Source organism: Myotis yumanensis, unplaced genomic scaffold (genome assembly GCF_028538775.1).
Source record: "Myotis yumanensis isolate MYYU_CA2020_CCGP unplaced genomic scaffold, mMyoYum1.0.hap1 SCAF_12, whole genome shotgun sequence".
Lineage (NCBI taxonomy): Eukaryota > Metazoa > Chordata > Mammalia > Chiroptera > Vespertilionidae > Myotis > Myotis yumanensis.
Genome location: NW_027223763.1, coordinates 18,292,795 through 18,308,667, shown reverse-complemented (window position 1 = coordinate 18,308,667; position 15,873 = coordinate 18,292,795). Strand labels below are relative to the sequence as shown.

The following is a 15,873-nucleotide window of genomic DNA, read 5'->3' as shown; positions in this document are numbered from 1 at the left end:
TGGGCACCCCTCACATGCGTCAGCATCAGGCCATTACAGACCTAACCTGTACTGTTAAATACTATACTTCCAGTGCTTACCTGGCACCAGTAGGAGCTCCAGAAATATTTGCTAAATGAATAAATAAAGAAAGCCTCCTTACATATACTATAATCCTCTTCCAAAGGAAATCTAATACATTTGAGCAAATATCTTAAATAAATGGCTCTTCCTATTGTTTTGTTGTTTTTGAATATAAAGGACAACAGGTACTATATATGTGTTGGCCTTTAAAAAGTGTTCAATTTAAATACTGTCTATTTAAAATGGCCCTTGTTTTGAGGGAATACATTTTCCTGCTTTCTTGATGGACTTAATGAGAAGACACATACTAGTGTGAAAGCAGAACATGTGTGGGTGTAATGTAACCCTTTGTCCATCACAGTAAAATTACTTTTAAACCCACTAAAACAAGCCTGCAAGAACTGCATCATAGCGAATAGATGGCTTAATCCCATCTTTTGTCTAAAAACTAGAAATGATAATATATTTCTCTAGACTTTAATTTATTTCTATAAAATAAAGTACATATCCATCTTGGAATAACTTCTATAAAGCAAAATGTATTTTATTAAAGTTGGTTTATTCTAACAATAGTTAGGGTTGAGATACTGCTATAAAGTGCTTCAAATGTCTATATATTAGTAGAATGCAGAAAGCTAATACATTAGAAAGATTCATATCTCTATGATCTATTCTCCAATATTCACTACATACCGATTTAGCTACTTCTGTTTTTCAACAATCTGTTCACTGGCCCTGCTTTTTAAAATAAAGTATATATATATTTATATTTATTCTATATTCTATATTCTTGATTTCAGAGAGGAAGGGAGAGGGAGAGAGAGATAGAAACATCAATGATGAGAGAGAATCATTGATTGGCTGCCTCTTGCATGTCCCACACTGGAGATTGAGCCTGCAACCTGGGCATGTGGCCTGACCAGGAATTGAACTGTGACCTCCTGGTTCATAGGTCGATGCTCAATCACTGAGCCATGCTGGCCCGGCTGGCCCTGCTTTTGAATCCCAGGTTAGTCACACTGGCTGGCCCTGAAAGTAAAGAAAGCCATGGACCACTTGCTAATCAGTCTCTTACCTCCAGAAAGCCATTCTCAATCTTAGGTGGCTCACTGCAAGACACTGGGTGGCACGTAGGTATGGGGTTACTCCACTGTCCTGTGGCTTCGCAGGTGCTCTTCTTCTCCCCTTTGATGTAGAAGCCCCTGTTGCAGCTGTAGGCCACCATGGCCCCAAAACTGTAGTTTGATCCACTCGCATAGCCATTCATGATGCTCGGTGGTTCTCCGCACCGCACGGGGATGCACTGGATGGACATGGGGGAGGGGTTCCACTCCCCGCCTCTCATGCATTCAATCTTTGCTGAGGTGTTCAGTACGAAACCTTCCATGCATTTGAAGCTCACAACGGAGCCTGCTGCAAATTTTGCTTTGCTTATAGATTCCAAGATGCTGTAGGAAACAGATGGAGGTTTTTCACAGAAGTGAGCTATACACCGGGGCATGGCCTGACCTTCTGGGGGAACCCACTTGCCCTGGGCATTGCAGAGCAGCTGGGAATTGTCTGCCAGGCTGTAGCCATCCGCACAGTAGTAGAATGCAATGTCTCCAAATAACCGATGGGCAGTCTCTGGAGAGGCGTGGTCCACGTGGGGAGGCTCGTCACAGGAGACAGCCAGACACTGCTGGTTACTTCCACTCCACTTGCCACTGGCCAGGCATTCAATGGTGTCAGGTCCAGCGAGGGTGTAGCTATGAGATGGGGGGGGGTGGGGGAGGGAGGGAAAAAAACAGTAAGGATAATATTTGAGAAAAGGTATTTGTGCCTCTTTATTTGGTTTTTTATTATCTTTCCTATAGCAACTCTACTTTTATTCTTTAAAATAATATTTTTTATTCAGCTGATTGATCACATGATTTTTAATTGGGATATAGAAATATATCTTCATTTTAATATTCATGCTCTTTCAGAAAGGGAGGTGGATTGAAGATTATTGCGATTTAAGGAACTCTAAAACTTGTGACACACGTCTTTAAAAATAAAATGAGTAAGCTATACCCATTTGACTCAGTTCAAAATTGGAACTTCATCTGTCTTTAGATGGTTTTCGTTGGTTGATTTTATCACTAGTCTTTGAAACAATCTCTTATGAGCCATATGTAGCCTACAAATAGCTCATAGTTACACACTTACTTATATTCAATGAACTTTAAAACAGTGATTATAATTTTAGTCTCCTTAACCATGTGGTTAGCATTGAAAGCTGTGTTCTACATATGGCTCTGCTATTCAACCAGAATGAATTATGCTCAATAACTCTCAGTCTTTTTGTACAGGATGGTTACCCATATATGACATACTTGCAAAAATCTTAAATTATTCTCAAGTGCTCTCTCAATGAAGCAGAACAAAATAGTATGGTATGCAGTATTAGAATAATTATATCTGAGTCATTCTTATTTTTATTCATACTCTCTTACTGAATGGAAAGGTAATCAGTCTATTATTTTGATATTAATAAAGGGTGAGGAGACCAAAATAATGGGGTACATAATTCAATCTGTTTAGACATATTAATTTCTTCATTTTATAGATGAATGAATGATTATGTAGACAGGTTAAGAAACCTGCCTAGAGTCACATAGCTACAAGCAACAGTTAGGATTTGAAGTTAGTTTATTGGATTCCAACACTTATACCTTTTCATGACATTGTTCTGTCTCTTTTCCTCTTTTAAAATGGTTAGACAACTTGTGGGCATCCTTTGGAAACTGTATTGCCTTATTACAACTACAAATTATTTGACCCACCTTTCAGGAAAGATTTTTAAGTCATTAGTTAGCAAACATTCTCCTGAGGTCCCTTTGGGTTTTATAAGAAATTAACTACTAGAGAGAGGTTGGAATTCCTTAATCCTCGCAAGCAAGGTTTATGAAATCTATGAGATCAAGGGAAAATGATAGAGCATCAGCAGAGGTGTGTGCATCCACCCTACCTATGATCACATATATTACTGTCTCAAAATGAACACACTCTGACACCCCCAATAGCTGTGCTCTGCCTCCAGTTAGAGTCTGCTGCATTCATTGTTTTGGATAAGCATCGTTCTTTGTATAAGAATCTGAGCCTAATGCATTTTTAGATGGCTTTTGTCTTAGAGGATCTAGGAGATATACAAAAACAATATGCTAAAAACATAATTTTATTTAAAAAAAACCATTATCCAAGGCCTGAGTGCCCAGGTTCTATTACTTCTGTGTAGGATGTGCTCTGGGTAAAAATTCCATTCGTAGAGGCTCCTGATGTTTTATAGCACAATTTACATCCCTTGCACACTTTGAACCATGCATCATTACTGCCATGGATCCCTTGATGTTGCTAGCATATGTCACTGGCTAAAATGCACAGACATCACCTGAGACATCCCTGACTTATTAGGATCCATCATGCCATCTATAAAATGCTTCCTTTAGTTAATGGGACCAGCTGTTCTGTGGCAGAAGCATCTGCCTCCAGAACCTTCCTTATTCCTCAAAGCCTCTTGAGGACACAAGAACTGTGCTTTGTAATTTGGCAGGACTCTGTTAGACCTCTGATCCCTCATCTTCTGGAAAATCTCCACCAACCAGTCCTCCCTAGTGGAAAATCACAGCAAAGCTCTTCTGTAATGGAATGGAAAATTACCACTAAATACATAGATTTTTGAATGAATGAATTTAAAGGATGCATTTTTGATACTACCCATGACTTCTTAGGTCTTATATTATTTCTTTTTCTGACCTATAATCTTGACTTTTCTTTATGATTCTCAGTCAACACTTAGTCATTAAATAATTTAGGGGCCAAACTATGTGCTAGAGTCACTTACATAATTTAGCAATCATGCTATGTGCTAGACTTACTTCCTTAGTGCATAGATGCAACACCAATACGTTTACTGTTTACACATCTGTGCCACTCCCCCCCCACCCCCCATTACCTGGTGCATTGTAGGCCCCTTCACACATAAAGTGGCTGCTTAAAGGAGAAGTGATTGATTCTATCCTAAGACTGAAAAGAGGAAGGCCTCACAAATGAAAGGCTTTTGAGTGGAGTCAGAGAGAAGTTGAAAAGGAATCATTCAAGGCAGAAAAGTAACATGAGCAAAGAAATGGGAGTGTGATATAGCTGGGGCATCTGAGAACTTACAAATAGTTAGAAAAGCATATGAACCCCCAGAAAAGGAAGTGGTGAGCACTAGAAGTGTGTATTTTGACAGACTGTGACAGCTGATGGGCAGAGATGTGGTAGGCACAGATGAACTGGAAGTGGTTTTTGACAAGAATCTTAGATTTTATCAGACAAAATGTCACTAGAACAGAAAGCTATTTAAGTGGTTTATTAACCACATGACCTAAAGAGTATCGATGCATAGAAGTAAGCTAGGTGGGAGTTTCACATGTTGGTGAAAGCCACAAAACTCTGTCCTTAGCCTAGGCGTCCACGAGTTTGTTAGCAACCCATAAATGTCGGGTGGGGAGAAAGAATTGTTTTAGGCCAGTTCAAGGTTTCTAATTCTGCAAGGCAATATTTAATGAAGAGAAGTGCGGATCTGAGATTGAGCTGGCTGACATGTCTGTCTTCCTCAAAGGAATGTCTGTCTCCCAGCGCTGCAAGTTTGGCACCTGAGCCAGAGTGGAGCCTCCTTTTCCAGTCATGGAAATGTGTGGAGGGGCTGGGATCTGTACTGAAGCCTCCTAATGAGCTCCAATGAAAGAGCTGTAGGAGAACCTGGGACCAAGCCGGCACTACTTGAATGGTTTGCCTTTCAGAGGAGCAGAGAAATGTATGGAGTGGCTTCAAGAGTGGAGCTAAAGCCAGTGCTTTAGATGAGATAATATCTTTGTAAAAATAATTTTTTTTTCAGAGAAAGAGGGAGGAAAGAAGAAAAAGAGAGAGAGAGAGAGATTTGTTGCTCAACTTATTTATGCATTCATTGGTTGATTCTTGTCTATTCCCTGACCAGGAATGGAACCTACAACCTTGAAATAAGGACTAAAAGAAAGACACAAAATCCTATTTAAAAAGAAGAGACTATATAACAAGAAATATTTGAAAAATAAACAAATAGAAATTCTAAAACATATAGAAAATAATTTCTGAAAATTAATGGACACATTCAAAAATAGATTACACATAGTAGAAAGAAACATTAGTGAACTGGAAGAAATATGTGAGGAAATTACCCAAATGCAACAAAAGCTTATAAAGAGATGGAAAATGTGATAGGTCAATAAATATGGAAAATAGAAAGAAAAGGTCCAAAGTATAATCTAATAAGACAAAAAGAGAGAAGAGAGGAAGTAAAGAAGAAGGAATATTTGATGTGAAACTGGATGAGACTATTTTAAAATTGGTGAAAGACATCCATTCTCAGATGTAAGAAGTGCAATGTGTCCTGGACAAGATGAACAATGATAAACGCACCATTAGTCACATCATAGAGAAACACCAAACCAACAAAGATAAATAAAAAAAAAATACCTAAAGGGACAACAATTCAACAAGAGCTTCTTCATTCTCAGCGCTATTAACATTTTGGACTAGACAATTCTTTGCTGGGAGTAGGGGGCTGTCCTCTACCTTGTAGGCTATTTGGCAGTATACCTGGACTCTATCCACTAGATGCCAAAGCACCTTTCCTCCAGTTATGACAACCAAAAATGTCTTCTGACATTGCCAGATGTTCCTGGAGGGCAATATTGCCCCCAGTGGAGAACCACCAAATTAGCCTGTGATGGAATTCTCAATAGCAACATTAGAAGTCATAAGGCAATGGAACATCTTCAAAATGTTTGTGGGAAAAATACTATTAATGTAGACTTGTACACCCAGGTAACTATAATTCAAGAGCAAGGGTAAAACTATTATTTTCTGACAAAGATTGTATAATTCACTATGTCCTGCCCAAAGAAAAATATAAAGGACAATGCTTTAGGAATGAGAAACACGAAGTCCAAAAGGAAGGAATGGGATGCAAAACAAACAAAAAGCAAAGCTCCAATAGTGACGAAGAGATTAATAAACACGTGAGTAGATCTAAGTAAGCACTGAGTATATTAAAAACGACTAATTTGGAAAGTTATGAGAAAGAGGGGAAATAAAATGTAGATAATGATATGACATTTACGATGAGCAGGGTGATAGAAGTTAATGTTTTCCAAGATCTTTGAACTTGTCAGGAAGAAGGAAGAGACGCTGAGTATGATCTCAGGCTAGGAAGAATTTCTTGAATTTGGCACACACTAGAAACAGACTATAAAGAAAATGACTGATAAATGTCAAACACTATCTAGCAATGTTAAAAATGTGCATATCATATGATCCCACAGCTCCACTTCTTGGTGTTTAGGCCAGAGATATTCTTATTGACATGTGCCAGAAGACATGAGATAGTTCCTACGAAAGTCCTTTGAAAAATTTAAAACCCTCTACCAATGTACAGACTTGTTGTAATGATTTTCATTATTGTCTTTAATTCTCCTTTTAATAAATCCCTTTTGTAGAATATATAGATATAACATTAGGCAGATACAGAACTCTTATGAAATGTTATAAGTGAATGATTAGTGACAAAAATACACATAAGATTTGTGAAGGAGAAAAATGCAAATTTTATATACAGTGTGATCTTTAATACTAGGAAACATACGCAAAGACAAAATTCTGGGAAGAAATATAGTAAAATATCACTACATTTATCTCTAGGTAATTTTTAAAAATAACCTTTTTATTTTCTAGTTTTGTATGGTGACAATGCCTCACTTTTTAAATGAGAACAAAAACAAGACACTGTCAATATTTAGTTATTATTTGGGACATTTATATTTGATAACATTTCACAAAAACGACTAAATTTTATTAGTCTATGTGGTTTATTCTGAAGCAGCTTTTTTTTTTTTTTTTTTTTAAATATATTTTATTGATTTTTTACAGAGAGGAAGGGAGAGAGATAGAGAGTTAGAAACATCGATGAGAGAGAAACATCGACCAGCTGCCTCCTGCACATCTTCTACTGGGGATGTGCCCGCAACCAAGGTACATGCCCTTGACCGGAATCGAACCTGGGACCTTTCAGTCCACAGGTTGACGCTCTATCCACTGAGCCAAACCGGTTTCGGCGTGAAGCAGCTTTTAAATGAGTTTTTAATCTGCCAGAGAGAGATGGAGCCATAAGAAGCTAACTCCTGCACTGGTAGTTTAATATTAAAGCTTTCCTTTTCACTTAAGGTGTTAAGATTTGAGATTTCTGTCTGCTATTTATGCAATTTGCAACAGAATGTCACCACCTGCTGGCAGGCCAGTAATTGTGGGATGGTCTATCAAGTGAAATGAACTTCAACTTCGATAATTGTGCAGAAACTGTACCCTCTCAGTTGTGCTCCAATCATCATAATAATGGCAATTTTTGTTGAGTTTATTAATTTTTTCTTGCTAGGCCAAGCATTATATCATTCTATTCCTTGAATTATCTATAAGAATTATGATCCTTTAATGAACTCATTTGATGTAGGAAATCAAAGCACAGAGAGGTTACACAATTTTCCCAAGGCCACACAGTTAGTGCCAGAGCCGAGCTTACAAACCCAGGCAATGGCAACTTCCTGTGGTTCCTGCTTCCCACTGTGTGAAAAGCCACGATGGTAAATCTGGAGTGTGAAAGCACGACTCATGGTGAAAATGTTCATTGAGGAAGCGGGCGGGGGGGGGGGGGCGCGAATGTCGGGTCACCTGGGATTCAATTACCCCCCAATTCTTCCTGGCCTGTCTGAGACGCTAAGCAGATCCCCCATCCAGAGTGACCTCTCCTTTCTCTGCACCTCACGGGGCTTTTGTGAGGATCAAATGAGACATTGAGGGTAAAAGCTCTTTGTAATCTGCATCCTGGTTTGTTTTTGTTTTTCAAATTCATCTCTGGATTAAAATGAGATCTTTAAAAATGTAACAGCCTGAAATTGAGTATTTTTTTCTTAAAGACATGTCATCTTTCTGTTGTGATTTAAAGTCTTGCCTTTGGTTTGCAGAGGATAAATGCTTATTTAGCTGTGCTTTTTGCATCTTTAATTAAAGTGTGATGATATTTTCCACTGCATTGCCCAATGTCCATTACTCAAAGCCCAGTTTGCTAAATCACTCTAATTTCAAGCAAACATGGTTCCCTCAGGAGAATATGTTCCCTTTCTGCTGTCAGGGAATAAGAGCATAAAGCTCTCCTTGGCTTTGGCTGACAGGAAATGTAATTTAACGTTCAGGGGAGCCCATCTCCACAGTCGGGAGCATCCCTGCCCTCAGCGGCTCCCAATGCTCCTTACTGCACAAGGTTACTCACCCTTCTTTGCAGGTGTAAGTGACGGTGCTCCCCAAAGTGAAGTTACTGCCGGTGATGACAGCATCTTTGATGGCAGGAGGCTCTCCACAGAAGACAAGATGACAGGTAGGTGGCGCTCTGTCCCAGCTGCCAGATGCCGAGCATTCAAGGATGGAAGGGCCCTGTAAGCTATAAGAAAGAATGACAGCGCCTCTTTCATTGCCTGTTTATTTCCTGCTAAGGCATTGAAACAGGAAGGACCTGGAAGAGAACAGGGGACCCCTGAGGAATCTAAATACATAAATATAAAACTTCTTCATATTTTATTGCTTTATATAAAAGGAAGGGAAACCTGAGCAGACTGTAGACCCTTAAAAACAATGAGTGGGCTAAAACAACATAACTTTGTGCAAAATAAAATGTGCTCGTTGGTGGTGCTGTAGGGCCCTCCAGACCTTTAAGTAGGTTACCTAGGTCAGAAGGGGTTAGCGGGCTGGCTAGGAGACAGACACCCAGGATTACTGAGATGCTCAGGGTCACTGAGGTCAAAGGGCACTATCCTGGCCCTGAGCCTGGGATCTGAACTGTGTTGCTCATGACTCTGACCCCTGGTCTCCCTCAGATTTTGCAAACCTCGCCTCCTGTGGCATGGCTCATCCATCTTTGCTTGCCAAACTGATTCTGATCACCTGTATTACTCACTCCACGTTCTGTGCACTTGATCTGTTTCACTTCAGATCCTGTTGCCCAAGTTTCGGATCACAGACTGATTCTCTCCATTGTCCCCTCTGTTTGTGCACCCCTGGACTCCTCCCCCCCGCCCTCCGCAACACACACCCTATTATTCAAATTACCTTCTTACAGTATTAAGGACCCAGGCCCTTAACTTGACATGCTTTTTATAACATCCCATGTAATGATGATATAAGCTTGGTAAGTCACTTACCAAAAAACCCAGGCCTTGTCTTACACTTCACAACACTTTTTGCCTTCATGTTTATTGTCTAAATGCTTATAGCAATTGAACTAGAGTTTCCAGATGAAATATTTCCCTGGGCATTCACTGTAAGCTAGGTCTCAGGAATCATACCAATTTGAGAAACTTGTATTGAAAACCAGCCAGTCACATGCAAATGAAACCTACTGAGTAAATGGTGAGTAACGGGTACTGTAGAAAGCTTGGCTGGTGTCGGTGGACTTACCTGTATCCACTCTCACAGGAATACGATGCAGTAGAAAGGTAGGTAAGCCCGCTCAAAACGTATTTCCCATGGTTTATATTTTCAGGGCTAGAACACTTGACCGGTTCACACACAGGAGGAGAGTGACTCCAAGAACCGCTAGCAAGACAGGATGACTCTTTATCACCTTCCAGAGTATATCCTTTATTACACCTAAAAAAGATAAAGGAAAGGGAGAGAATATAATTTGCTTTACTTCCCATAATTCTATCTGTGCCCAAGCTCCCCAAAATATTGAGAACTTATTCATACTGGAAGAGTTCTTTTTTCCTACTGAATAATGCTTTGAAATTATTTTTTTTATGGTTCAGTACTGTACATCTTCCCCACAGGGATCTTGCTGGGTGATAAGTAGGACTACAGATTTAAGGATTTGGCTTGCCTCCAGTTTGTGTCATGGATTAGCAGCTGCAAACAGAACATTCTTGGTTTGAGAGTGGTCTGGTCTAGTATTAGCCCCTGTAATATTAGATTTTAAATATTAGATTTGGAGCCAAAGTTTGCTTGCTTGCTTATTTTTTATTTATTTATTTATTTATATTGATTTCAGAGATGAAGGGGGTGGGGAGAGAGAGAGAGAGAAAGAGAGAGAGAAACATCAATGATGAGAGAGAATCATTAGAGATGAAGGGGGGGACAGAGAGAGAGCGAGAGAGAGAAACATCAATGATGAGAGAGAAACACTGATCGGCTGCTTCCTGCATGTCCCACACTGGAGATTGAGCCCACAACCCAGGCACATGCATGACCGTGAATCAACCATGACCTCCTAGTTCACAGATTGACGCTCAACCACTGAACCACACTGGCCAGACCAAAGCTCCCCTTTTAACCAAAGATATTCATTAGCTTGTAGAGCTTTCTTACATGGCATCCATTCTTAAAGCTTCTCAAGGAGGTGCTGGTGGCAGTAACAGGTTGTGGTCTAGGGATTTAAGGATTCTAGATATGACTACTATTGGATAGATTATTGCATTCAATTTCTTCATACTACACACAACCCGGTTAATTCCACATTAATTCAAAACCTTCCTCTGGGACTATTCTTCCTCCTTTCTCCCAGTATTATATCACTGCCAGCAGTCACCAACAACTTCTACAATGTCATTTCAATTTTAGACACTTACCTATATACCACTTTACTGCCGTAGGTAAATGCTGATCCATCAATGGCACCGTTTTCTGGAGCAGCTGGTGCACCACAGGAAACAGCTGTGAGGACGAAACACAAAAGCATTGCTTTTCTTAGTGAGGGTGTGCAAAGTCTCTGAAAGTTCAAGGACAGCTCTAGGTTTTCTTGTCATGTTTACATATAAGCCTAACAGCTGGGTTTTAGATACTAAGAACATTGACGCAATGCAATCCTTGACATTTCTAGCCCGCAGATGTCTAGGATTGCCCAACACCATAAACGTGGGGAATTTACTCAACATACCTTCACAATGTGGTATCAGATGGCTCCATTCTCCAGACTCCGAACACGTGATTTTGTTTGCGCCCATCAGCCGGTATCCTTCCTCACAAGAAAATGTGACTTCGGCACCCACTGTGTAAATCTCACCAGAAGAGTGGCCATTTTCTGGATTTCTTGGAGCCTTACATTTTATTGGTTCTTGAAAGAGAGAAGCAGTTTTGGGGGAACAGTAAGTGGCTTTCACATAACCATCCAAGGTCTCACGGCAAAATAATTCCACTACAGGTTAGGTACCAGTTAGATCCTGAGGAAAAGGCTTTTGAAGGCAGGCACATGAAGGCCAGAGATATGATGAATGATTAGACCAGAAAATATATTTAATAGGAATTTAAACAATATTTTGAAACAGCAAAAAATGTATAAAAATTTACCTGGCCGAAATGGCAAGTATATACTGGGAGGTAGTGGTGGAGCCAGGGCATGGCTTAAGAAGGATTCAATCCCTTTGATTTCCCCTAACCTCATACCCATCATTCCAGAGTAACTGACGTTCTCTCAAGCTCATCCAAAGCACATTTAGAAGAAGTCTTCAGCCTCACTATTCAAACAGACTACAGATGGTGAGACCCTACCACTTGCAAATTTGGGTTCAGTCACCACTTCTAGGAAGGGAGATGTGTGGCTAGCTCTGAGTAACAGAAGTGACTATAATACTTCAATTCTCCAAAAGGGAAGAGATATTGATTCAGTTTTTCTGAAGAGCACTTAAACGTTAAGGACTTTAAATGAAATGCTCTTAAAAAGTCAATGCAATTATAAGACAGGTTTTGAGAATTATTCTTTATTATTTGCTGGTAATTGCTTTCTCATAATAAATGTAGAAAAATACTGATGGGTGGAGAGATGGGTATTATCAAAGTTATCACAACATATAGAGATGTGGTAAGGCAAGATGTCTATTTTTTTTCAATGGTATTATTCTGTGTGGCTGAGGCAGAGGAAAGATACCGACAATGAAGATGTGATAATGCATCTTTCTCGTTCTGACTGAGGCAATGGAAGCCATTGGTTATATTTCTAAACTCACTCTATTATTTTCTACTCTGTAGGCATTTCTTCAATAGTTGGGTGATATAGCTGGCTCTCAGTTTTGTTGTTCAGAACTTGAGAGGTTGGGAGAGGCACAGTGCTAATTTAAAGCACCTTTAGTTGTTACTTATGTGTCTTTTTAAATTTGGTTTATCTTCCCCATCTCCCCTTTGATGTTGAAAATAGTCTTATTTTCAAATAACATACATTGGAAATATACACTTGAATAAAAAATTTAAATAAACTTACCAATTACACATATACTAGTTACCTGCACAGTGTTTACCATCTCCCGTGTAGTGAGGGTTACACAAGCAAGTGTAGGACCCATTCGTGTTCAGGCAGGAAGCATATTTGCTACAATCGGACCCAAGTGCACATTCGTCAACATCTAAAATGAAGACAGATCACAAAGAGCAAAGTTAATTTTTCTTATGTATCAAGCATTTGTTTTTATTTTTAAATCACTACATATCACTTAATGTATAGCACTCTATCTCTATATAAATTTTAAATAAAATCATAATCACATTCAGATATATAATAAAAGCTATTATTTCTTTAGTTTATAGATGGGTAAATAGAAGAACAACAACAAAAAAACCAACAACATAAAGATACTCTTAATATGGAGCCTCATAAAAATTTAAACTTTTTTGGCAGCTCTATGGACAGGTGCTTTGCCACTGTGGTTGGCCCAGAGCTTACTGGGATGAGATGAAATTAACAAAGAAATACCATGAGAGAGTCTCAGGAGTTTGGGATGACTGTCTCCTATAGAATTTGACTAAATCAACACAGTAATTGTCAAGATTTATCTCACCAATGCATGATGGTGAAATGCCATTCCAGCTCCCATTATCCGTACAGAACATCCTTGAATCACCCAACAAATAGTAGCCATTGTTGCACTGGTAGGTCACTGTGCTGCCAGCATGGAAGTCCTCGGCTGAATAAAAGCCATTCTCCAAAGAGGGTGGCAATCCACAGCTAATGCCTATAATGTGACCAGGAAGAACATAACCACGTTAGGGACAAATGCTTAAGGGACATTTTATTTATTGACGGGTAGTTGCGTTATGCATGAATTTTTCATTGCCCAGACACATTAGATGGAGAGTGCTCTAGGGGTGTTAGCACAACCATCATTGAAAACCATCTGAAGTCTAGCTGAACAGAAGTTCTATAACAAAAGATATAAAGAAAAACCCACATCAAGACTGGTAGGAGGGGTAGAGAGGCAGAATGGACTGGTCCCACACCCATGTGTGGCGATTAATAATTGGGAGGGATCTCTTGGCTACAGAGGTCCCCCTGAGAAGCAAAGGGCCCCAGCCCCACACTAGGCCCCCAGCCCAGAGTTCTAGTGCCAGAAAGAGGTCCCATAACTTCTGGCCATAAAAACCAGGAGGGATTGTGGATGAGTGAGATGGAGGGCTGCCTGAGTCCCAGGCATTTCTCTTAAAGGGCCCACACATGGATCTGCACAGACTCATTACCTCTGAGGCCCAGCCACTATGGCGGTAACTCCAAAAGCACTAGGGACAAACAGGAAGAACTAAATTGTTTGGCTTCAGAGTGAGGGCTGGAGGGGCAGCTTTCTCCCAGACAGAAGTGCTGGCAGAGGCCATTCATTGCTCCTTTGCTGAGACCGCCCCCTGCAGGTGCAGGACTGCACCTTTTCTGAGTCTCCATCAACATAGCTAAAGCCTCCCAGGTGATTCCCTGACAACTAACCCACCCAAATTTTGGGCCCACCTAAGCCACTCCCAATGGCATTTCCAGATAAGAGACCTGTCTTGACTCTTGCTGCGGACTTTCTTAAAATCTCTCAAAGGTCCACAAACCCCATGCAAGCAACACCTGGCCTTGGGGTGCCCTGTACCTCCTGCTAAGGGGCCCGAGCCCCGCACTAGCAGTAGCCAGCCTCAGTTTGCAGCTGGGTGGTCTCTCTGGATCTTCATTGCCCGCCACCCTCCTGGTGCCCAGCACACAGGGTTCATTGCACAAAGGAAGCACTCAATGAATATTTTCTATATTTGCTACTGTAAAGTATCTAGCTTTTACACAGCATTCCTGAAAAGCGTTCTTATGGTTCCAGTATTTTTCAAGAGGCACTAAAATGCCTTCAACAAAGGCAGCTCACGTTCACAGTGAGGGAGTGGTTGTGTCCACTGTCCTTGATTCAGACAGTACTGCACAGGGTTCCCGACCATCTGGAAGCCTGGATCACATGACAGACTGATTTTGGAGCCTGGTTTTAAGTCTACTGATGCAGTTCGCAGATGAGGTATGGCACCTTCTAAGGGTGGGCAATCTGAGGGCAAACAACACAGGTAGAGAGCTTGTCAACAACAGTGGAGCATCGCCAGGTCAAGGTTTTCAAATGGTATGTTATGCCAACATTTGAGAGCCACTCTACTGATATTAAAATCACTGGCAAGCAAAATTACCAGAAAAAAATATTCGAGTCAACAAACAACTTTCCCTCTTTCTATATCTATATCTATATCTATATCTATATCTATATTTCTATATCTATATAAATATATATATTTTAAAGAAAATATTTTAGGAATAATGAAAATGTTCTTATAAGTTATGAATGTAGGATATATTTAGAAATTTGTTTAAACACACTGAATTTTAGGGTGCAGTTTTGATCATTCCGAGTTTGACTATCAAATGTGCAGGTTATAACATCCACTGTGCTACCTGCCCCTGGAGGGCTGCTAGCAAGTGCAGAGCCGAGAGAGTGCCCATCTCAAATGGGAGGACAGGACTTCGCTGGGCAGTTAAAAACTGACCATATCCCTCTTCTCATCTGATTTTCCCTATCTTATTCTACCTTTGTCCAAGTTTATTCCACAATTAATTTGTACCCTGTTTACAGAATGTATTTAGTAGTTACATAAAATCCTTTGGATGAAGTTGGGTAAAAATGAACTATGTGTTAACCAATAGACTAAAGGGCACACACTCTTTGACTAACAGAATTTCAAAGTGTCTCCTTTTGCTAGAAACCCAAAGTAGTCAAGAGATAGCAGAGTCTACGGAAGAAGGAAACTCTAACCGGAACAGAATATGCTCTTGGAATCGATCTTCACTTTCCCCACAATTCCCGACAGGAAGTCAGGCCAGGCTAACACATTTCCTTTAGTGAGCTCCTCTGGGCATGAAGTAGCCAATGATTTCACCTGAAGATTTAAAAACACATCTTTAGATAAACCTTCCTTGTTTCCCGGAGACAGAGTTATTATGTATTAACGTAGTCCTGCTAAAAACATCTGCAGATTTTGGATGGGGTGGGGTGGAGGGAAGCAGGCTTTTGTAAGGTATGATTTTGGGGCAACAGGAAAATTCTCTCCCCCACACTCTTCTTCACCTCCATCTTTCCCTTTCCCAAATATTTTATGATTGCTGGAAATTCTGAAATTCTATGCAGAGAATTTGTCTAGAGCTTTGCCGTTTGTTAAGGTGCTGTAGAGGTCCCCTCTCTCCATTCTCCTGTCTTCTATCTCTAACCTAAAGTTGAAGCAATAAAAGCTTAGACAAGCTCTGCCACTAATAATAAGAGCAAGCATTTATCAAGCCCTTAGTATGTGACAAACAACACCATGATAGTACATGCAGGATTAGGTTAAATCCCAAGCTCCACTATGCCGTTCTGTTTGTTTATCTTCATAGATAAAACACACACACACACACACACCCTAAAGCTT

General features: G+C 40.1%; 1 protein-coding gene across 1 annotated transcript in view; it reads right to left on the bottom strand.

The window, feature by feature from the left end:
* The window catches only part of SVEP1 (sushi, von Willebrand factor type A, EGF and pentraxin domain containing 1), a 145,292-nt gene that overhangs the window by 35,373 nt on the left and 94,046 nt on the right, over positions 1-15,873 (bottom strand). Inside the window, exons 29-37 of the mRNA XM_070430919.1 lie at positions 15,225-15,348; positions 14,298-14,468; positions 12,975-13,148; positions 12,423-12,542; positions 11,084-11,260; positions 10,776-10,860; positions 9,610-9,801; positions 8,429-8,596; positions 1,139-1,811 (exon numbers count right to left, since the gene is read on the bottom strand). Coding sequence (XP_070287020.1) covers positions 1,139-1,811; positions 8,429-8,596; positions 9,610-9,801; positions 10,776-10,860; positions 11,084-11,260; positions 12,423-12,542; positions 12,975-13,148; positions 14,298-14,468; positions 15,225-15,348 — 1,884 coding nt within the window. The remainder of the gene's footprint in view (positions 1-1,138; positions 1,812-8,428; positions 8,597-9,609; positions 9,802-10,775; positions 10,861-11,083; positions 11,261-12,422; positions 12,543-12,974; positions 13,149-14,297; positions 14,469-15,224; positions 15,349-15,873) is intronic.